This window comes from Hippopotamus amphibius, chromosome 2 (genome assembly GCF_030028045.1).
Source record: "Hippopotamus amphibius kiboko isolate mHipAmp2 chromosome 2, mHipAmp2.hap2, whole genome shotgun sequence".
In the NCBI taxonomy this organism is placed as follows: Eukaryota; Metazoa; Chordata; class Mammalia; order Artiodactyla; family Hippopotamidae; genus Hippopotamus; species Hippopotamus amphibius.
The window spans coordinates 15,033,421-15,057,177 of NC_080187.1; the positions used below are offsets into that span (position 1 = coordinate 15,033,421).

Below are 23,757 nucleotides of genomic sequence, written 5' to 3' on the forward strand. Positions count from 1 at the left end.
AGTCGTCACCGCAGCCTTGCTGTTGGTATTTCCTGTCCTTACCCACCTGAAAAGCGCCAGGCGCTTGTGCAGCGTGGAGCACTTTGCTTACATCTCCATCTTGCCCACGGGACCGGGGTCCTCTTGGGTGCAGGATCAGTGTCTCACTCACCGTCGCTTCCTCAGCACCTCGAGTGGTGCTTGGTGCAGAGGAGGGGGTAATAAATGTTTGTTGAATGAAAGAAGCTGTGGAAAGATCTGGGTCTTGGCAAAGTCCTGAATCCCTCTGAGGCAGGGGTCGGTAGTTTCCGACCCACTGCCTGCTTTTGAAAATAAACTTTTATTGGAACACAGCTTCTTTATTTTTGAATTGTCCGTGGCTGTTTTTGTGTTGAGTGGTTGTGACAGATTTGAGGCTTTGTGTATGGCCTACGAAGCCTAAAATATTTATTGTCTGGAATTTTAAGAAAAAATTTGCCAACCCCTGCTGTCAAGTCAGTCAGACAGGCTTTGTTTTAATTGCTGACATGTGAAGACGCTATCCTGTTTCAGCAAAATAATTTTACAGCAAGCAGTAAGGAAGTACATATCTGGGCAGTTCTGCTTTGTTTGCCACGTGCATTCTTTGGGTTCATGTTCTGACATTTACATTGTTACATCGGGGCTAGTTCAAGTAATTTGTAAATATTTGAAATATAATGGCTTAGAACTTTCTGTAGACTCAAATCACAAGATAGAATATATTGTGGAAGCTAGTCATTTTTTTTTTCCTTCCCTAATAGGGATGCTGGGCAGTTTGCATACCGTGATGTTTCCTGTGTCTGTTTGCCTTTTTATAGTGCTCCCACATGTGTCAGAAGAAACGGTGTCTCCCACCAGAGCCCGGAACATGAAGGACTTTGAAAACGTAAGTGGAGATACCAGATTACCATCCCTCACAAATCACATCTGCGGCCACTGTCCAGCCACACCCAGGAGAGAGCTGTATTTCTCAAGAAGCGTCCAAGATGGATAAGGCCAGAGTTAGCAGGAATGCCAGGGCTCGTGGGCACTCTCTGGGCGACCCTCACATTCCTACATGGTCGGCCCTTTGCACACAGGCCAGTTATGGGTTCCGACGGCATCCACGATTTCCAGCCTTGGGGAGTTTGGTGTATTTCTGGTGTCCTCAACGTGAGGATGTCACCATGTAGCACAGTTGAGAGGCACTAACATGTGTCAAGGGCTTTCCTATGGTGTAAGGCATGTTATTTATGGTCCCCACTGAATCCTGGCTGTGACTGAGGTATTTTGTATTATCCCCATTTTACAGGTAAGGAACCTTAGGACTTCGTGAGACTCGCTTACGGTCATATAATACTTGAGTGATGGGACTAGGGTTTGAATCCAGGTTTTTAATGACTCCAGAGCTGTTTTTCCTTCCACCACATTGTGCAGCCTTCTTGCATTTTGCAGGCTGCATCTTTGTTGCTGTCAAATGACACGTGAGGGGCCTGTTGGCAGGGCTGTGTGGTAATTGTCTGAGAATAGACTGCTCGGTGATGGATTTGGCTTCAGTGCTTACTGTCTTCCAGCATCCTATGTTTCATTTGTTAGTGGACGGGGTTTGTTGTCAAGTAACAGGAAAAGAAGTTTATTTTCCCAATTCCAGTTCTCCTTAACAAGTTACCTGCGCAACACTCATTTGTCATGGGAAGAATTAGACCCTTCTTCATTTGTAACCAAATGAAATCCATACTATGCAAGACACGGGAGATACTTATCAGAGAGAAGATGGAGGACACAGGGAAGGATGTTCCACAATCATGTTTCTCTCTCCCCAGTTGTCTTTCCTGAACAGAATGGTACTGTCTCTGGATTTAATTTAGAATACTCATTACTGCTAATAGTTATCTGCAAACCACCAGTGACCAATTGAAGAAATGACTTGTCAGATCTCTAATGGAAACAAGTAATTTCTGAGCTTTGAGTTGTTATAATTTCAACTGTACAACTTGATCTATGCTGTGGGGTCTGGGGCCTCAAACAAATGAGATTTGATTATTCCACATCGTGTATAATTAAAATGTGCTCTCCTATTAAATGGCTGTTCCTGTTTTATCATAAGACTAATAATAGCTACTGTTTATTGAGCTCTGGCTCTGAGCTGGGAACTTGAAGTGTTAAGCTCTTCATATATATTACTTCAATATTGAAGCAGCTCTGCAAGATACAAAGTTATTTAATATTCGAAGGGCATGGTTTTGATTATTATTTCTAGATGGGAAAATTGACCAGAATCTTAGAATTTTGGCTTCACATTTTGTTGTCTGCCTTTTGAACTGGGAGAAACCTTAGAGGTGAATCCAACCCTCTTTGTTATGTGCAGGAGAAATGGAGGCTGAGGGATGCAAGGTGGGAAAGGCAGTACTCGAGGCAGTCTGTGCTGCCTAAGGATCATGGCCTCTGGAGCCAGACTGCCTGCTCGTCCACTTCTGCTGGGTGACCTTGGGCCAGTCGCTTAACCTCTCTGTACTTTCTTTGTCTTTTAAAATGGGCATGTTATTAGTTTCTACTTCATGTGGCCATTGTGCGGATTAATGAATGAATGTATGTGAAACGCATACGCCTGGCACAGAGTTTATTCTGTGTGTTACCTATTTCTCCTTCTTAATGTTATTGTAATATTTATTGTTGTTATTTTTTCTACTCTGCCATGTGATTCACTTTTCCCTTTCTCAGACGTGTTCTTGATGACCCAAATACTGATTTTCTTAAAGACAAGGGAGAGCCTTCTATGCTAATATGTTTTAGGGTCTATCTTTTTTCTTTATGACTGTGGTCCTTTGGCTGCTGTTAGGTTTTTTATGGCATTAGTATTTTTTATTGTAGCATTTTCAAGAACAAATTCTGCAGTGGAAATTAAAATGACCACACTGTTCTCAGTGTCTCCCTTTCAGGTCTTTATAAATCACTGAAAATTTTCATCTGGCCTGAGCTACTAAACGCATGATCTCTGTGCTGGATGATTATAGGAAATACTCTTGGCACCTATTACTAATTTTAAAGTCTGTGTGTGTATTAAAGAAGGGGATAGAATCCTTTTGATTTAAAGGGGAAACTCATGATTTCTTTTATTCTAGTCTTGGATGACGGATATCTGAACATCATAGTCTATTAGCAAGGGCCTAGCAAAATACAGGTCTCTTGGTTTTGCTCAGAGTTCATCCATTCATCAGTGAATATTTTCAAATACATGTTCCGTGCCAGGCTGTGCCAGGGGCTGGGGAATTTGCAGTAGATTAAGACCTGGTAAGTATCCCTGTCAAGAGAGTCACAGTCTATTTAGGGAGATGGGTAGGAAAACAGTACAGTGATAGAGGTTAAGTGCAGGGCACTGTGGGGCACAGAGCAGGGGCCCTGAACCTGGTCTGCGGGACTCTGGACAGCCTTGCTGGAGGAGTCATCAGGACAAGTAGGGATTAGCCAACGTGAGAAGACTGGGAGAGCACCCCAGGCACAAGGACTCACATGTGATGACATATAGAGACGCATGACAGCATGTGTTGAGGGTGGGAATCTAAGTTCCCTTTGGTTGGAAGGAGGCTGTTGGAGGGGAGGAATGCTGAGAGAAGGGAGGCCACTGAAGCAGGCAGGGGTCAGATTCTGCAGGCTTTTGTTATGTTAAAACACTATTTCTTTTTTTAAAAAAGTCTATTTATTTATTTATTTATTGGCTGTGTTGGGTCTTTGTTGCTGCGCGCAGGCTTTCTCTAGTTGCGGTGAGGGGGGGCTACTCTTCATTGTGGTGCACAGGCTTCTCATTGTGGTGGCTTCTCTTGTTGCGGAGCATGGACTCTAGGCATGCTTCATTAGTTGTGGCACGTGGGCTCAGTAGTTGTGGGGCATGGGCTTAGTTGCTCCGCGGCATGTGGGATCTTCCTGGCCCAGGGCTCGAACACGTGTCCCCTGCATTGGCAGGCGGATTCTTAACCACTGTGCCAGGCAAGTCCTACACTGCTTTGGTTTTGTCCTGAAGATAAAGGGGAGCCAGTGATGGATTTTAACCTGGGGAGGAAAGTGACCGGAATCGTGCTTCAAAAGATCAGCCGGGCTGGACATGGACAGAGGAGGGAGTGAGGCTGGTGGCGCAGTGAGTGGCGTGGGGGGGAGGGGTCCGGAGGTGTTGAGAAGAAAGTGAGAATTGCAGAGCTGGAAGAGCTCCCGGCATCGGCTCATCCAGGCCCTGCATTTGACACACGGGGGCTCAAGCCCAGAGAGGGCGAGGGACTTATTTGGGCTTTGAACCCAGGCCTCTGGCACAGGAGGTCTCTCTGCTATGCTCTGTGTTCTGTGTGAGTCCTCTTGTGACATGTGAAGACCACGTGCCTTCTTGTGAGTCGCTAAACTGGTGACCCATTGTCTAATACCTTCGTCGGCTGCGGTGTAATCTCCTGTACAGCAGGCCTTGTTGTAGGAGGTTGGCACATCAGTTTGATCTTCAGTGGGAGCCTGTCTCATTGGTCCTTCCTAGATGATGATGTCGTGGGGAGCTCCCTGGACCAGAGGAGGCCTGGTGGAGCGGTGTTTTCTGAGGGACTATGCTTATCTGGTGTGACCTGTTCTGGAGACTACAGTCTCTCTTTCTCTCTCTCTCTCTCTCTCTCCCCTTCCCTTTGTCCCTCTCAAAATCTTTTGAGTGAGTGCGGAGATCCAGGCTCTGGTTCAGCGTGTCCAGTCCGGGTAGCGGTCTTTATCCATATGTAGAAGAGTTTAATTCTAGCTTTTACTGTGACCTTCCTGACAGAGAATGACATGTAGTTTCCATCTCTGTTGATACAGGTGGATAGTGTTCTTTAATGACTGTCTTAAGTTAGTAAAGACTTGCATTAAAAGGGATGGATTGGGGGGCTCCTGATACACCGCAATCATGTCTATCATGTCCTATAATGGAGGGGCCGTCATGGCCATGAAGGGGAAGAACTGTGTGGCCATCGCTGCCGATAGGCGCTTCGGGATCCAGGCCCAGATGGTGACCACCGACTTCCAGAAGATCTTTCCCATGGGCGACTGGCTGTACATCGGCCTGGCCGGGCCCACCACCGACGTCCAAACAGTTGCCCAGTGCCTCAAGTTCCGGCTGAACCTGGATGAGCTGAGGGAAGGTCGGCAGATCAAGCCTTATATGCTCACGAGCATGGTGGCCAGCCTCTTGTACGAGAAACGCTTTGGGCCCTACTACCCTGAGCCAGTCATTGCCGGATTGGACCCAAAGACCTTTAAGCCCTTCATTTGCTCTCTAGACCTTATCGGCTGCCCCATGGTGACTGATGGCTTTGTAGTCAGTGGTTCCTGCACTGAACAGATGTTTGGGATGTGCGCGTCCCTCTGGGAGCCCCACATGGATCCAGAGCACCTGTCTGAAACTATCTCACAAGCCATGCCGAGTGCGGTGGGCAGGGGTGCAGGGTCAGGCATGGGACTCATCGTCCACATCATTGAGGAGGCCAGAATCGCCACGAGGACACTGAAGGCCCGAATGGACTCACGGTTCTTCCCAGAGACCACCTTTTTTTTTTTTTTTTTTAAATAAAGTATTTTCTTTCAGGAAAAAGAAAAAGGGATGGATTGAACCATAATTTTTACACAGTGTCTTCCTGTGCGACGTTCAGATGGTTTCTCTAATTCTCCACTATTATAAACAAAGCTGTGATGAATATCCTGGTGCATGTGTCTTTGCACAGTTGTGTGGTTATTTCCTTAGGACAGATTCTGCTCTTGTTTCAAACCGACCTGCCCTGAGCTGCTGGTGTTCTTGTATCAAGGCCCTTATTCCTTTTTGTTGAAAAGCCTTGGTCTCGGCTGACACAGTTGGTCAGATTTCATGTTTCATCTGTGGTATGGCCAGAAGGTCTGCATCTTCAGGGTTGCTCTGTAACCTCTATGTGGTGAGTTACTTCTCAGCAGAGACCAGCCCCCCTCACCCTCCGCCCCTGCCCGGTTTGTATGGCCCTTGAAGCTTCAAAAGCAGCGTGGTGCGTGGATATGACATGTATTTGGAAATGACCAGAATTGGGCTTTAGGTCTGGCCCTGCCCTGTCACTAACTGACCTGTGACCTTGTTTAGGTTGCTTCCAGAACCTCATCTGTCAAGTGGGGCTAATCTGGTCTTTCATCCAGAATTGTGCGGGTTATACAAGATTGGGTGTGGAAAGCACCTAGCGTGATGCCTGGTACACCGTGGGAGCTCAGGACCTGCTCTGTCCTGAGGGTTCCATTACAGCCAGCTTCCTCGGTTCCACCCCGTCAGTTGTCAGTTTCTGCGGATCCTTCTGTGATGGTTCTTTGACTTTGGGATGAAATCCCTAATGTCTTGCCATGGTTGCTGAGACCCCGCCCCGTGTCATCGGCTGGCGCACATCGCGCTCCAGCACGCGGGCTGCTCTCAGCCACATAGCTGGGCCTCCTCGCGTGCTCTTTCCGCTGCTGGGACCGCCCTTTCTCTTCCTCCTGAGTGGCAGGCCCCCCGACCTTCATGTCTCAGCCTTAACGTGACCTTGTTAGAGAGGCCGGCCCTGACTCCCTTCCCGCCTCGCGAGGGACCCAGCAAGCACTCGGTACCCGGTCTTTTCCACCATGAGTCTTGTGACTGTTTACAGTTGTGTATTTATTGGTGTGGTTGCTTAGCACGTGTCCCCTCTGCTCCGTCCCTAGTGCTCAGCCCCCAGCTGAGCAAGATGGTGGTCCCTTACTAAAGTCTTGTTGAGAAAATAAATGTGTGACCTTGTATAAGATACTAGAGCTGTAGGGACCTCCCTGGTGGCAAAGTGGTTAAGACTCCGAGCTCCCAATGAAGGGGGCCCGGGTTCGATCCCCGATCAGGGAACTAGATTTCACATGCATGCTGCAACTAAGAGTTCACACGCTGCAACTAAGAGTTCACACGCTGCAACTAAGACCCGGCGCAACCAAATAAATAAATATTAAAAAAAGAAAAGATACTATAGCTGTAAATTTTGGTTGTCTTATCTGTGAAATGGGAAAAGAAGTATTTAACTCTGGGTTGTGATGAGGATTAAATAACATACCAGGACAGTGCCTGGTATCCCAGGTCTTAAGCAGTGCGGGGCGGCCGCTGTGTTCTTGTGAATCACGTGGCTGGAGCAGTGTACGGGAGGGAGGGAGCACGCAGATGCCCCTGGGGTTTTAGGAGAGCAGGCAGTGATGAGGGAAAGATGAGGCTGGGACGGAGAACAGGGTTCCTTTAGAACCAGGCAGGAGAATAAGAGTCACGTGGGGTGCAGGTTGGCGGAAGTGGTTGAGGTCAAGTCTGGCACTGGCGGGGTGGGTGTCGCCGCCACTCTGTGGTGCTGGCTCTGCAGGACATGGGGCCTGTTGGTGCCAGGGGCCTTGGGAGTTAAGTTTGGCCTCTGGCTGGTGGAATGGCTGGTAAGTGTTCAGTGCAGAGGCTCACTTGTGTAGCAGGATGGCCTCCTGCATGCCAGATTGAATGCTCTGAGTTCTCAGAGCTCCGCACGTCCCAGCCGTGCCCTCCAAGACCTGGCCAGATGGCGGGCTGGGCAGCGTAAATTTTTACACTCTTTCTGAAGGCCATTTGGAAAGAAATTTTGATGGTCATAAAAATAATATTACTCTTGAGCCCAGTAATCCATTTTGGGGAAATTTATCCTGAGGAAACAACCCAGTGGAAGGAAAAAGCTCTGGGCGTGAAGGTGTTTGTTGCCAGATTGTGTATAATTGTGAAAAATTGGGAACAAGGGAATTATATTTTATATTTGGTTATCTCTTTGGCTTATTGCAACAAGCTTGTGATGAAGGTATTTCACAGGTGAGGAAGCAGAGGTTGGGGAGATTAAGTGACTTGCCCATGAGTTTAGTGTGATTGAGAAACAAAAAGAAGGTAAAATTCAAACCTGGTAGGCTTCCTCCTGGAGCATACTGGGTCCGTAAATGCTCAGTAGAGAAAGGGTTAAGTAATTGACTGTGAATCAGTTTAGTGGAATTTAGTGCAGTCATTTGAAGTGATAATTATGTGAATTCTGCAGCAACATGAAAATATTTAAGATATGTTAGGGGAAAGCAATGGATTATACAAATTCACTTATGTTATAATTTTACAAAAAATGTGTATTCATGAGCAAAGGCTGAAAAGAATATAGAGTTGATTTCATAAGATAGTTGTATTCCAAGTGTTGCTTGGTGTTCAGTTTTAAAATTCTGTTATTGCAACAGTATTGTTTGTTAATAAATAGATGTTTGCCTAGTAACAGTTTTCTGGATGATTTGAGGACACTGGGAGAGTATTGGAATCAGAAACTGATTCCAAAGTGTCTTCCTCATTTTACCAACCCCACTAAGCTGCTGCTGAATTGTCTTACACACGGTACTGTTTATCAGAGATGAACTCTGGGCAGCAAGATTTCATGGCTTTTGTGATGTCTAGATGAATGGTCCAATAGTTTTTGGGCTTTTAAAGAGGATAAGAAATTGATGGTGGCCCAAAGATCTGCATGTTGAGGGTTTGAGTGAGAAACGGATTCCTTTTGAAAGCTATCCTGTGTTTACTGCTTGTTCAGTGCCAGGCTCTGCCAGGTGCTGTAGCTCATTGAGTTGTCACAAAACTCCTGTGAGGTAATTGATTTTTATCCTCATTTTATAGATGAGCCAACAGTGACTCAAAGATGTTAAGTAGTTTTCCCAAGGTTACGCGGCTCACAGGTAACAGCATTGGGAGTTCATCCATTTCCGATTTCACTGACCCCAGGGCCCTTGCACTTATTCCTTGCACTTATTCCTTGCTGCCCTGAGTTGAAAGATGATCTGGTGGGTGAGCTTCAGCTTTGGAGGCCCAGGCTCTTGCACGCCATTGAAACTGATCACCAGAGTTAGTACCTCGCTGAGAGTTCAGTTGCTTGGAGTTGCCCTGATTCTTTTTTATGTTGTTGGCTTTTGTTTTTCTTTCCTTTTTGATGGTGCTCTATGCTAGGAAGGTCTTTGACAGGGAGTGGGGGTGGGGGTGGTGGAGTGGGAATAGGGGTGGGGGTGGAGTGGGGGTGGGGGTGGGAGTATTGGGGATGGGGGTGGGAATAGGGGGAAGCGATAATGGCCAGTTAGCAGCTCCTTCAGAGTCTGTCCCGTGGCTGAGCTGGGGCTGCTTCAACTTCCAAAAGCTCCACCCCACCATCCAGTCGGGATGTTACCATTTCAGATGCTGCAGCTCCACAGTCACACTCGGGTTGCATGGGCCAGAATGTGGCAAATACAGTCCTTGTGTTAGCTTATTTTTGAGCATTGAGTTTCTAAATCATAATTAGTGGGTTTTATATTTTGAGATATTTATTCCTACTGTATCGTAAGCTGTTTTCAGTGTTTCTACTCAAGTTTTTTTTTTTTTTAATTTCTTGAACTTGTTTCAAGTACAGATGAAAAGAATATTAATATGTTTTAAGTTCTTATGCTGTGCCAGACACAATACTAAACATCCCAGTTAATTTCTTTTAATCCTTATAATAGCTTTCTGAAATAGGCATTATTATAATCCCATTTTTATAGATAAAGGAACTGAGGCACGCAGGAAGCTGAACTTGACTAAGGTCATACGGCTCGTAAGGTAGTCTAGACTGCATTCATTCATTAACTTATTCATTCATTCAACAAATGTTGGTTGAGCATCTGCTCTGTTCCAAACACTGCTAACACCCAGGGGAAACAGCCATGAGCAGGTAGATAACAAGGTCCCTGCCCTCAACAAGTGGATTATATTCATATAACAAGCATGATAGTAAATAATACATGTGTAAGTAAATAAGATGAATACAGGTTGTGACAACTTCTAGCAAGAAAATAAGGGCTCCGTGTTAGAGAGTCACTTGGCGGAGGTGGTGGAGACGGGCCTGCTTTAGTGGCCAGGAAGGGCCTCTCTGAAGCAGTGACATTAGGGCTGAGATGGAAAGGCTGAGACTGAGCCCCCCTGGCAAGTGCTGCAGGAAGAGCTGAGCAGGCAGACAGGGGTGACTTGTGTAAGGACCAGGAGGGAGGCCAGGGAGGCTGGAGCGTTGTGAGCGACGGAGAGGGCACTGCACGAGGCGGATAGTGGAGTCAGATCACACAAACCTGTGGCCGTGGCAGGAAGTTTTATTCTAAGAGTGATCCAAAAAAAAAAAAAAAAAAGCACCAGTGGAGTGATGCTAAGCAGATCTGTCTAACTCTGAAGCCTGTGGGTGTCTCCTTGTATCACATTGCCTTCAGGAAATCTTTAGATGTGTCCATCCATCTGGCCGTTGGGTATTTACTGACCGTCTCTTATGTTTTAGACTAGAATACACAAGAAGGTATGGTTCCCCATCTGTTAGAAATGAGTTGGGTAGAAAGGCAAATAGCCCAACTAGTACAATGCAGTGTGATAGTTGCTATGAGAAAGAAATTAGAGGGTGTGTGGAGACATTTGGAGGGACCCTAGTCCAGCCTGATGGGGGTAGTCAGAGAACCCTTGAGGGCAGTGGTATTCAGTAGAGAACGAGACTGGCATTGTTGCAGAAAAGATGGTGCCTGTATTTCATTTTATTCATTTGGGCTTGTCTCGCATTTGCAGTGACCTTCTGAAGGCATATTTACCCTTCTCTCATAAAAAAAAACACAAACAAGAAAAGACCCCAAAACTTTTTTACCTATAAATAGGACAAATATTCTTTCGAGTGTTGCTAAGAATTTTAGCAGTGCACACAATGTGGGCATTCTGAGCAACCTCCATAAATAATTTATTGGTAGCTGAGTAATACAATAAGGTTTCTCTTTATAGGAAGCATCTGGCGGGGTAGACTTTTTTGTTTGAATGAGTGTTTTATGTGCTGTTTCCTTAAAACATTTAAAGGGAGGCTTTAATGAACCTACCAATTGTTTCTTGCGCTGTTCTTCTTAGCCACAAAATTGAAACCTTACGTGTTAACAAGGGGCCAGGGGCAGAAAGTTTGAAATATGCTTCATGTAGAGTATATATCATTTTCTTTTGTCAGTCATAGAAGTATTAAAAAGTTTCTTGAAAAGAGTATTATATACTATAATATTACCAATTATTTTTAAAAATGCTGAAGAAAAGCCCCATCGAACGTATATTTATGGTGACGTATTAGCATTCAAGTACGGCTGTTAATATTTTGCTATATTTTATTTTACTTATTATAACGTCAACTTTATTGAGCTATAATTGATGTAAAATAAAACTCACCAATTTTAAGTGTTGGCTGAGTTTTGACATGTATACTCCCTTGTAACTTTTGTCATAATAAAAATATATATATTGAATTTTTTTTTTTTGTATATGTGTATACAGTTCTAGGTTCACGTGACTGCCAGCCACAATCACAATGTTCGATGATGCCGAAAAACGCCCATGGGTCGCCTTTTTGTGGTCAAACTCTTCACCCCAGGCCCCTGGCAGCTAATCCTCTGTTCTCAGTCCCTGTAATTTTGCTTTTTCCAGATATCACATAAATGGAATCATACAGTATGTAATCTTTTGAAGCTAGCTTCTTTCCCTTGCCATATCTTTGAAATTCACTCATGTTGTCGTGTATCACAGTAGCTAAATATTTTTCTGTCACATGGGTGTACACTTTATTCATTCACCCTTTGAAGAACATTTGGGTTCTTTCTTTGTTTTGGTGGTTATTAGTAAAGCTGCAGTAAACATTCCTGTATAAGGTTTTTCTTTTCTTTTTTTTTTTTTTTGTGGACATAGGTTTTTGTTTCTCTAGGGAAAATACCTAGGACTGGAATTGCTGAGTCATATGGTAAGTGTAGTTTTTTTTGTTAAGAAACGGCCGAACTGTTATCCAGAGTGGTTGTACCATTTTACATTTCCATCATCAGAGTTAGTTTGAGAATTCCATTTGTTCCACATCTTCATCAGCATTTGATATTGTCAACTAAAAAAATTTTTCTTTAGCCATTCTGATAGGTATGTAGTGGTATCTCACTGTAGTTTTAATTTGCTTTTTCCTAATGGCTAAAGATGTTAAAAATCTTTTCTTGTGCTTATTTGTCATCTGTATATCTTCTCCTGTGAAACTGCTTTTCAAATTTATTGCCTGTTTTTTGTTTTTGTTTTTGTTTTGTTTTAATTGAGTTGTTTTCTAACAATTACATTTTGGGAGTTATTTATATGTATTCTAGATACAGTTCCTCTGTTGGATTTGTGATTTGCAAATATTTTCTCTGTGTAGCTTGTCTTTTCATTCTCTTAACACTGTGTTTTCCAAAGCAAACATTTTAAATTTTGATGAAGCTCAGTTTAGTGATTTAAAAAAGAGTTTTTTGATGGGTCATGTTTTCAGTGTTATAGCTAAGAACTCTGCCTTGCTGTAGGTCCCAAAGATTTTTCCCTGTGTATGCTTCTATAAGATATAATTTTATGTTCTACAATTAGGTCTATGATCTAATTTGAGTTAACGCTTGTTTAAGGTGTGATAGATCAAGGTTCAGTTTTTTGTAAATAGATGTTTGATTGTTCCAATGTCGTGTGTTGAAAATGAAAAGAGTATCCTTTCTCCACTGAATTGTCTTTGCACCTTTGTCAAAAACCAATAAGCCATAATTGTATGGGTCTATTTCTGTTTTCTGTTTCATTGGATTCTTTTTCAAAATTGTTTTCACTCACCTAACTCTTTTACTGTTCCAAATAAATTTCATAATCAGCATGTCTTTATTCTGTAAGCACTCTTGTAGGGATTTTAATTGGGGACTGTTAAATCCCGATCAATCTGGAGAGAATTGACATCTTTATTATATTGAGGTTTGCAATCCATGAATTTGGTAAATCTCACTTATTTAGGTTCTTGAGTTCATCAGCATTTTGTGCTTTTAAGTCTACTTAATGTCTTATTAGATTTATACTTACAGATTTCATTTTTTGGAGGTATTGTAAGTGGTATTTAAAAATTTTTCTGTTTCCAATTATTTGTTGCTAGTATATTGAAATATGATTGATATCTGCATGTTTACTTTGCTAAACTCACTTAATGAATTCTGGGAGCTTTTTTTGTAGATTCCTTGGGATTTTTTATATATATGGTCATACTGTGTGCAAATAAAGATGGTTTTATTTATTCCTTTCCAATCTGGATGCCTTTTGTTTTTTTCCCTTGCCTTACTACACTGTCTGGGTCTTCAAATACAGTGTTGAATAGGAATTATGAGAGCTGATATCCTTTCCTTATTCTTGATGTTAGGGGAATAACGTTCAGTTCTTCATCTTTAAGTAAATATGTTTTTTGTAGATGTGTGGGTTTTCGTAGATGTCCTTTAGCAGATAAAGGAAGTTTCCTTTAATTCCTAGTTTGCTGAATTTTTATCCTGAGTGGCTGTTGCGTGTCAAATGCTTTTTCTGCCTCTGTTGATATGATTGTATGTATTTTTTCTTCTTTAGTCTTTCCATTTGGTGGGTTACATGGATTGGCTTTGGAATAGGGAACCGTATGTTCCTGGGATAAATCCCATTTATGATGTGTTAATATGTTTTTCCAATTTGTTAAGATTTAGTTGAGGATTGTGTGTCTATCATTCATGAACGATTTAGTCTGTAATTTTCTTATAATATTTTTGTCTGGTTTTATGAGGGTAATGCTGCCCTCACAAAATGAAGTGGGAAAGTTCCCTTATCTTCTATTTTCTGGAAGAGATTGTGTAAAATTTGTAGAAATTTAAGTATTTGGTAGAAATTGCTGCTGAAATCATCTTGATCTGGAATTTTCTTAAAAATAGCTATAGGACTATTCAGTTTCTCTTATTTCTTCTTTAGTAAATTTTGATAATTTGTTCCTTTGAAGGAATTATGTTATTTCGTCTAAGTTCTCCAATTTACATGTATAGATTTGTATGCATTATTCTCATATTATCCTTTTAATTACTGTGGAATCTGTGATGATAACTCTTACTCCTCTTTCTTTTTTTCTTAATTAATTAATTACTCTATTTTTTGGCTGCATTGGGACTTTGTTGCTGTGCGTGGGCTTTCTCTAGTTGCGGTGAGCGGGGGCTACTCTTCGTTGCAGTGCGCGGGCTTCTCATTGTGGTGGCTTCTCTTGTTGCGGAGCACGGCCTCTAGGTGCGTGGGCTTCAGTAGTTGCGGAGCATGGGCTCATTAGTTGTGGCTCGTGGGCTCTAGAGCACAGGCTCAGTAGTTGTGGCGCACGGCATGTGGGATCTTCCCAGACCAGGGCTCAAACCAGTGTCCCCTGCATTGGCTGGCAGATTCCCAACCACTGTGCCACCAGGGAAGCTCCTCTTTCATTCTTGATATTGGTGATTTATGTTTTTTGTTTTTTTTTTTTGCCAGTCTTGCTAGAGGTATATCAGTTTCATTGATCATTTGAAAGCACCATCTTTTTTTTTTAGCATCATCTTTTTAAATTGATTTTTCTCTGTTTTTCTCTTTTCCATTTCATTGATCTGCTCTTATGTTTATTATATCCTTCATTCTTTTTGCTTTGGGCTTATTTTGCTCTTTTCATGGTTTCTTAAAATAGAAGCTTAGATTACTGACTTATTTCTTCTTTTTTAAAAAAAATTTGGGACATCCGTGATGGTGCAGTGGTTAAGAATCCATCTGCCAATGCAGGGAACACGGGTTCGAGCCCTGGTCTGGGAAGATCCCACAGGCCGCAGAGCAACTAAGCCCATGTACCACAACTATTGAGCCTGTGCTCTAGAGCCTGCGAGCCACAGCTGTTGAGCCTGCGTGCCACAGCTACTGAAGGCTGTGCACCTAGAGCCTGTGCTCCACAAGAGAAGCCACCACAATGAGAAGCCTGCACACCACAGTAAAGAGTAGCCCCTGCTCTCCGCAACTAGAGAAAGCCTGTGCACAGCAACAAAGACCCAACGCAGCCAAATAAATAAAAAAATAAATAAATAAATAAATAAATTTATAAAGTAATTTTTTATTGGAGTATAGTTGGTTTACAATGTTGTGTTAGTTTCTGCTGTACAGCAAAGTGAATCAGTTATATCTACTCTTTTTTAGATTCTTTTCCCATATAGGATATTGCAGAGTATTGAGTAGTGTTCCCTGTGCTATACAGTAGGTCCTTATTAGTTATCTATTTTATATGTAATAGTATATATATTTCTTCTCTTCTAAAACATTTAATAGTATAAATTTGCCTTTAAATATTACTCTAACTGCATCCTACAAATTTTGATTTATTTTCATTTTCATTTATTCAAAATATCTTTTGATTTCCTCTTTTAACCATGGATTGTTTAGAAAAAGGTGTTATTTAATTTCTAAGTACTTGGGAATTTTTCAGTTTTCTTTCTGTTATTCATTTCTAGTTTATGTCCATTGTGGTCAGGGAATATAGTTTGATTTCAGTTCCTTTAAATTTGTTAAGGTTTTCTGAGCCAGGGTATCTTGGTAGCTATTCCATGTTCACTTGAGTTGTTAGGTAGAGTGTTTTAAAAGTGTAAATTAGATCTAGTTGGTTCATGGTGTTGTTCAGTGTTTTCATGTTTTGTTGATTTTTTGGTCTACTTTTTCTACGAGAGTAGTGAGGTCTCAAACAATAGTTGTGGATTTGTTCATTTCTCTTTTCAGTTCTATCAGTTTTTGCTTCATGATTTTGAGGCTGTAATGTTAGGTACATACACAATTAGGACTGTTATTTTTCATTATTATGTAGTATCCCTTTTATCCGTGAGTAATTTTCTTTGCTTTGAAGTCTACAGTTTCAGTTATGAACAATCACTTCAGCTTTCCTTTAATTAGTGTTTGCATGGTACATCTTTTTCTAACTTTTATTTTTAATCTACCTCCATCATTATATTTGAAGTGGGTTTCTTATATACAGCTTTGGGTTTTTTATCTATTCTCATAATCTCTGTATTTTAATTGGTGTGTATATCATTTACATTTAACATAGATCAGTGCATTTTAATTTAGGCCCGCCATTTTCTTACTTGTTTTCTATTGTTACTTCTGTTTTTGATTCTTCTGTTTCCCCTTTTAAACCTTCTTTTAGATTATTTGAATTATTTTACTCTTTCATCTGAATTTATCAATTGAGTTTTTGGACATATCTCTTTGTATAGATTATTTTAAAATGCTAAAGAAGTTTTAGTGGTTGCTTTAGAGATTATAGTAACTTTTCATTTCATCATAAGGGAAATGTAAAAATATTACCACTGTCTGTCCCCAGTATGTTTTATATCCAAAAACATTGAAAATTCCACCAGACTATGTTTTAACTTTTGCTTTACTGTCATAAATGTTTTAAAGAACTGGAGGGATTTTCATTTCTGCTATTCTTCTAGATAGTTAACTAGATAGTTATCCTTTTTTAAAAACTGAAGTGTAGTTGATTTACTACCATTTACTTTTCTCTTCCTTCATTTCTGAAGTTCCACCTTGCTCTCTGGTATCGTTTCTCTTTGGTCTGAAGAACTTCCTTTAGGATTTCTTTTAGAGCATATCTTTTGGCAGTGGATTCACTTGGTTCTCCTTCATTTGAGAATGTCTTCATTTTACCTTCACTGCTTAAGAATTCTAGCATGACAGTTTCTTTCAGCATTTTAATAACATTGTTCCACTGCCCTCTGGCCTTTATGGTTTTGACTGAGAAATCTGCTGTCGTTTGAATCATCATTCCCCATATATGTGACATTTTTCTCTGGCTGCTTTCAAGAGTTTTTGTGTGTTTGCTTTTTGTTTTATGTTTTTTGTTTTTATTTTTCAGTGGTTTCTAGGTGTGAATTTCTTTGAACTTATCCTGTTTGGTGTTTGATAAGCTTCTTTAGTCTGTATGTTTTATACCTTTTTCCAAAATTAGAAAGTTCTAAGTTATTATTTCTTCAAAATTTTTTTATACCACACTCTCCTATTTTTCTGAGACTCTGATGAAAGACCTTTTGGTATTGTCTCAGAGGTCCCTGAGGCTCTCTTAAATTTTTTTTTTCTAAGTTTTTCCCCCCTGTTTTCATACTGGATAATTTTTGTTGATCTGTCTTCAAGTTCACTGACTCTTCTGTCAACTCCATTTTTTGAGCCCATCCAGTCCACAGTCCATTTTTTATTTGGTTTTTGTATTTTTCATTTCTAAAATTTTTATTTCTTCTTTTCTATGTTTTCTGTTACTCTGTTGAGACTTTTTATTTTGCCATTCATTTCAAGACAGTTCACCTTATGTCTGGCATATTGCAAACATCTTAATTGCTTGACTTTAAACTGTGTTTATGGGTCTTTTTGTAGTTAGACGTTTTGATAGAATTGAATCATATATTTTCTTCTTCATTCTTTGTGCATTTTGTTGACCCTGTCTTAGGCATCCTCTATACAGTATTTTATTTCATTTAGTACTGACAAAAGCCTATGAGATAGATTTTATTACCTCTATGTTATAAGTGAAGAAACTGAGGCTCTGAGAGGTAACATATCCAGGGTTGCTCCATGAGGAGAAGAGTTAGGACTGAACTTGGTGTTGTCTCCAAAGCCCCTGGTTTTTCTGCTTTGCCTTTGAGAACTGAGCTGGAAGAGTGACTTGGAGAATGGAAGAGGAACAACAGATGCATGAGTTGTGGCCTGGGCAGACACACTGGGTTTAATAGAACATCATCAGCAGCCTCTTCACAGTTCATATAGTCTTTAAAAAGAATGCATTCATCTGTTTTTATTTTTAACTTACTTTTTGTTAGGAAATTTATATGGTAAAAAAATTCAAAAGGTAAAAAGGTTATATAGCCTACTTACAGATACATACCATTTATATCAAGCAAGTAAGCATGTCTTCCCCCTACTTTTTAAAGTGGTAGCTTGTCGCATATAATGTTCTATACCATACATAGTGTTTTTGTTTAACAGTGTGTCATGATAATTTCCTTCGAGTATGCAAAGTGATCTCTTATTCTTTTTTGTGGCTCCATAAGATTCTGTTGAGGGACTTCCCTGGCAGTCTAGTGGTGAAGACTTCACCTTCCAATGCTGGGGGTGCAGGTTCGAGCCCTGGTCTAGGAGCTAAGATCCCACGTGCCTTGCGGCCAAAAAAACAGCAGCAGTATTGTAACAAATTCAATAAAGGCTTTAAAAAAAGTGGTCCACATCAAAAAAAAAAAAAAAGATTCTGTTGAGTGGCCATATCAGAATTTACATATAACCATGGACTATTTAAGTCTTGCTGGATGTTACAAACAAAAAAAATCAGGTGTTTTCTATAGGCTGTGAGGTTCACTTGACACATCACAGTCACTAGAGCCAGACAGAGCAGGATATGAATCTCAGCTTTCCCACCGTTGTGTGATTTTTGATCATGTGTATAGTGGGGGTAATCCGTTCTCAGAGTTGTTTTAGGGATGGAGATACTGTATCTAAATTATCTAAATAAGGTCAGTGTCTCTTACATAGTAGGGTCTTAGTAGATACCAGTTCTCTTAATCTGTTCTTTTTTAAATTTACAACTTTTAATTTTAACAAATCTCAAACCTGTTTAAAAGTTGCAAAATAGTACAACCAACCATATATTCCTCATCTAGATTCATCAATTAATATTTTGCTACATCTTCTTTATCTCTCTTTTTCCCTCCCTCCCCACTCATTAGAGAGCTTGTTGCATACATCATGACAGCACCCTTAAGTACTTCAGCATTTATCTCTTACTTAGGACATTCTCCTAAAACATCATAATACTCTTACCTAGTATAAAATTGTTATTCAGATTCCCCCAGTTAGTTCCATACAGCTTAAAAAAAATTCACGGTTCACTGTATGATTTCATTGTACTTAGTAGTCAGGCCTCTGTTACTTCCATTTATTTAGAAGAGTCCCCCAGCCATTTTTGCCTTAAGGTTGTCATAAAGATTTTTGAAGGGTTCAGGCCCATCGTTTGTAGAAATGTCCTTCCGTTTGGATTTGTCTGATTGATTAGATGTGGGTTAAAACTTGTAGGCCTTTTAACATTTTACATGAAATTGCTTACTGTCAGTGATTTACCTCAGGAGGCGTGAGATGCCATTTTATTCTGCCAGGGAGGCAGTATTAAATATATTCTCTTGATTAGGGTGGTGTCTAGTAGGCTTCTAAATTGTGAAGATACTCTCCTTTGTAAGTAATAAGCCATCTCTGGGGTGATGTCTTGAGATGGTAGGAGTTTCATGTCCTCCAGGGCTCTTTCACCTGATGCTTCATGCATTGATGATTCCTGCCTGAGTCAGCTGTTACTGTCGCAGTTGTTCCATGGTGATTTTCTCTTCCTTTTATTCTTATACATTTATGAACTGGGTTTCTTTTTGTAAAGAAAAGGTTCCTTTTTCCTTTCCTTTTCTTTCTTTACTTTTTTACTTACCATCAGTGTGGAGTCATGAATTCTCTCTGCACTCAGTCATTATTCATTTCAGTGCTCAGATTGTCCTAAATTTGGCTCTTGGTTCTGGGTTAGTACAGTTATAGCAAAGGTAAGCTTTTACTCCATTTGTAGCCTTGGAAGCTGTGGGGATACATGCAGGTATTGTCCCTGAGATCTTACTTTTGAGGACCCATCTGTGCTTATTTTCTAGCAAATCACTGAATTGAAGAAAGAAAACTTTAACCTAAAGCTCCGCATCTATTTCCTGGAGGAAAGAATGCAGCAGGAATTCGACGGCCCCTCCGAACACGTCTACAAAACGGTGAGTGCGCCACTTCTTGCTGCCGTCCCCGGTGCCTTTTCTCATAGTCATTCCAAGCAGAAATTTGATTCATATTTGTTCTCAGAGTTGGCACGAGTAGATAGCTCTGCTTTCATTTCATTTGAATTGATTACAGGGAGCGTAAAGATAATAGGATGACCTTCATCTTAAGCAAGGCGATACAAGATTAATTTTAAGGGAGTCTTTCTCTCTTCTTAAAATGGGAATTCTGATTTACCATATCTCAGTTGCCTTTTTCTCATTATTTATAATTTAGACAAAGGCAGTGACATGGTGGAATGTCTTTGGAATTGAGTCCTATTGTTGCTAGCTAACTTGTGTAACTGTAGGCAAGTCACTTCAGCTCTCTGGGCTTGCTTCCAGACTTCAGTGATCATCCCTCCGTCCTGCAGTTATCTGTGTGGATTAAGATGAGTTGACAGATGAAAAGCCTCGACACCCAGTCATCGCTTGACAGTGATCATCACTGCCTTATTGGAGCTTCCATTGGCAGCCTGAAGTTAGGATGGTCATTTTTCCTGTGATATGCCTCTTCTGTATTCCTTGTGTGCTTGCTTGTAACTGTTAGAAAAAAAGTCTGTTCCTATCTCAAGTCTTGACTTGGAGGTCTCTGCCTGAAAACAAACCTTGGTCCTGAAAGTTGACAAAAGAACTCGGCTTTCTTTCTTTTTTTTTTTTTTTTTGTTGTTGTTTTTTTTGACACACGGGCTTAGTTGCTCCGTGGCATGTGGGATCTTCCTGGAGCAGGGATCGAACCTGTGTCCCCTGCATTGGCAGGCGGATTCTTAACCACTGTGCCACCTAGGAAGCCCCTCGGCTTTCTTGAAAAGAGTACAAACAATATTTTAGTGCCTGTTTCTTGACTTCCTTTAGGAGATTAGCCCTTGGCCAGAGAATTCTTCCATTTTTTTCTCATCTAAAGTTTGCACTAGTGGAAACGTTTGAAGGAAGAGAAAGAACTCTCCTTGAGTTTTAGCAGATGGACTTAAATGGACTTGTCTTGAAGAGAGATTATACTGTACTTCTGAGCCTTTTCGAGAATTGAAAAGCTCCCTTGTCCCTCAAGACACAATTTTTTTTTCCTTTATTGTGGGAGAGAAAGGCAATGAGGATCTCCCCTCTTCTGGAAGGAAGTGGTGATGCAATCCAAATTTTAAAGAAAAACCAGTAACCTAAAATACTTTGTATGTGAGTCTGATCATGATGTATTGCACAATGAATGTAGGTGTTAGAAATCAAAACAGCTTAATTGCCTACTTTTGGTCAGGCGCCTGTCCTGGGCATTTATGCATTCTTCATCTTATTTTCTTTAAATTCATTAATTAAATTAAGTTAGATTAAATTTATTTTTGGCTGCGTTGGGTCTTTGTTGCTATGTACAGGTTTCCTCTAGCTGTGGAGAGCAGGGGCTATTCTTCGTTGTGGTGCACAGGCTTCTCAGTGTGGTGGCTTCTCTTGTTGCAGAGCATGGGCTCTAGGCTCACAGGCTTCAGTAGTTGTGGCTCTTTGGCTCAGTACTTGTGGCTTGCGGGCTCTAGAGCACAGGCTCAGTAGTTGTGGTGTGCGGGCTTAGTTGCTTTGCGGCATGTGGGATCTTCCCCGACCAGGGCTCAAACCTGTGTTGCCTGCGTTGGCAGGCGGATTCCTAACCACTGCACCACAGGGAAGTCTCCATCTTCTTATTTTAATTCTTAAGACAGTCCTGTACAGCGGAGATAGATGATCCTCACCTTGCAGGAGAGGCAGTTGACGCTCAGGGAAGATCAGTAACCTGCTTGATGTCATACAGCTGCTCTGAGATGAGTTTTGAACCCAGGTCTGCCTATCTCATTCTACTACACAGTTTCAGCTGTTCTTTCCTGTTGTTTGTCTCAATGATTTGTTTGTACTTTTATTTGAATTTTAATTTGTCAGGTAGATGTACATGGTTCAAAATCAAAAAGCATAAAAGGTATACACAGAAAAACTTTCTTTCACCCTTGTCTCCCAGTTCCCTAGATCTAACCATATTATTAATTCTTCAGGCAGAGAAATTTTATGTGTATACAGGCAAGCGTTGTGTGTGTACGTATATGTGTATAAACCCCCTTTTTACATAAATGCGAGAATGTTCTGCTTTGTACCTTGCATTTTTCCTTAACAATGTCTTGAATATCTTTCCTTAATAGTGGTTTAAGAGCTGCTTCATTCTTTTTTATAATGATATTCTATTTTATGCTTATAAGGTGTCTTGATTTTTGGTTTAGAAATTACAGTCACCATGTATATAAGTTTATAACTTGAAGTATTGGGCTTGCAAAAAAAGAGCCTAGTGGACATGTTAGCTGTCCATTCTTTTAAATTTGCTAGGCTAGGGTGCCAGTTAGTTCATCAGGAAGCAAAGCACTTAGAACATATAATATCAGCTGTTACATAGAAGCTCTCTGCCCTTCAGAGAGCTGGAACAGGAATCTTCTCTTTGAAGGGTGTTTCTGCAGTTTCCACAAAACCACAGTTGAACATTGTCCTTTATGTGAAGACCAGTTTCTTCTAGAGAAAGTTCTGCTGCAGAGGTGACTTCTTTAGTTCCTGTTGTTTGACAATGAAAAAAAGTAACACCGTCTGAACCCTGTCTCCTAGCCTCTTCTCATTCGTTAGAGTTCATTCAGTCCTCAAATCCACCATGTCAGGTGGGCGTTATGTTTTTCGTGTGACACCCGAGGGATCTGAAAGGAGACATCTTGCTTTCTCACCTCCTGGGCTTGTGTTTCTAAGGACAATTACGGGCTTGCACTTGTGCTTTCATGTCGGATGTGAGCAGGAAGGCAGGGCCTGTGTCTGCCTTGTTTACCGTGGTGGCCTTGGTGCTTAGCCTGTGCTTGGCCTGTCACAGGGGTTGGCATGTCTGTGAAGTGAAGGAACGAGTAAATGAGCATCCGCTGATTTTCCGTGGTTTCCTCCGGGTGAAGAGTAGAGGCAGAGTTTGAAGCCAGGTCTGTCTTATCCCAAGACCATGGCCTTTCCATGCTGGCTGACTTCTCAGTCAGGGGTGCCCTTCCTTCCAGGGCTCCTTGGCTGAAAGGAGGGAGGCATGTCCTCCGAGATTGTAAATTTTACTGGAAATGTTATTTTTATTTAAAATAATACACATGCATTATGGAATAAAATGTAAAGTTGGCATAAATTATTAAAATAAAGCAGGAGCAAGATGGGAGAAATCTTGGATTTATAGCAGTCCTCTGTAGACCATGCACGCAGACCCCCTCTCTACTGCATGAATTCATCTAATATTCCATCTGGGGTGTGTTTGTGGACTGTTTGCGAAGCCCGTCACTCCCGACTGCCTCACAGTTGTGATCTGTGTGCCAAAGGTTCTGTCTTTGGATTCTCACGTGAGTTACAACCCCAAGGCCACGTGTGTCTCCTTTTGTTCCAGTCAGTTAAGAGGAAGGCGGCTGGAGAACACCGTGGTGTCCCCTGCAGACAGCTGGCCCTGTGTGGTTGTGCCTCTTTGGGAAGGGTGTACCCTGAAATCTTATATCAAAATGAGACAGGCAGTGATGTGGGCTCCTGCTTATCCATCCACATGTTTTATTTTATTTTTTTGAAGCTATAACACGTTCCCACTGCTACAGCCACCACATGCATGATTGTAAACACCCAGAAGTAATTGCCTTGGAATGGTAAAAGCAAACTGCAGAATTGATTGTAAATTTGCTTGGCAGAGGGCAAACAATTTTTAAATCAGCCTCACTTGTATGACATTTATGCCTGAATGTTTGAATGCTCTGGCTGTTAGAAGCTTGGAAAATTTACATAATTGTTCCAAGCCTTGAGAAATCCAGGGCTTTCTTTGGAGCCCACCAGTGTTTAATAATTCCCTTTTCTCTGTGCCCCGAGGCTAACAAGGGTTTGAATCTAACATCTGCCTGTTACGGGCATCGCGGAGCCAGTTCGTGCTAAAAGTGGGCTCCCCACTACGGCATTTCCATGTCCTGTGTTTTACACTGTTCCTTTTCTTTCTCGTCTTGTCTGGAAGAACATCGAGCTCAAGGTGGAAGTAGAGAGTCTGAAGCGGGAGCTCCAGGAGAGAGAGCGGCTGCTCATCAAAGCCTCGTGAGTACCTGC

The 23,757-nt window shown here is 41.4% G+C and overlaps 2 protein-coding genes across 18 annotated transcripts in view; both read left to right on the forward strand.

The window, feature by feature from the left end:
• Positions 1-23,757, forward strand: part of CDK5RAP2 (CDK5 regulatory subunit associated protein 2) — a 191,269-nt gene that overhangs the window by 12,567 nt on the left and 154,945 nt on the right. For 11 of the 17 annotated variants that reach the window (XM_057721670.1, XM_057721678.1, XM_057721675.1 and 8 more), the window contains exons 3-5: positions 762-886; positions 19,519-19,629; positions 23,669-23,745. In XM_057721670.1, the coding sequence (XP_057577653.1) occupies positions 762-886; positions 19,519-19,629; positions 23,669-23,745 (313 nt within the window). The remainder of the gene's footprint in view (positions 1-761; positions 887-19,518; positions 19,630-23,668; positions 23,746-23,757) is intronic. The other 6 variants (XM_057721686.1, XM_057721672.1, XM_057721673.1 and 3 more) reach the window with 1 other exon arrangement.
• On the forward strand, positions 4,872-6,185 carry LOC130846585 (proteasome subunit beta type-3-like). Its single transcript, XM_057724913.1, has 2 exons — positions 4,872-5,508; positions 6,086-6,185. The coding sequence occupies exons 1-2, from the start codon at positions 4,889-4,891 to the stop codon at positions 6,183-6,185; spliced, it is 720 nt and encodes a 239-aa protein (XP_057580896.1). The 5' UTR covers positions 4,872-4,888.

Excerpts from the sequence above, each read along its gene's own strand:
- LOC130846585 (XM_057724913.1), top strand. The coding sequence starts at position 4,889 with ATGTCTATCATGTCCTATAATGGAGGGGCCGTCATGGCCATGAAGGGG. Across the intron at positions 5,509-6,085 it reads AAGGCCCGAATGGACTCACG|GTTGCTTCCAGAACCTCATC; the intron begins GTTCTTCCCAGA and ends GACCTTGTTTAG.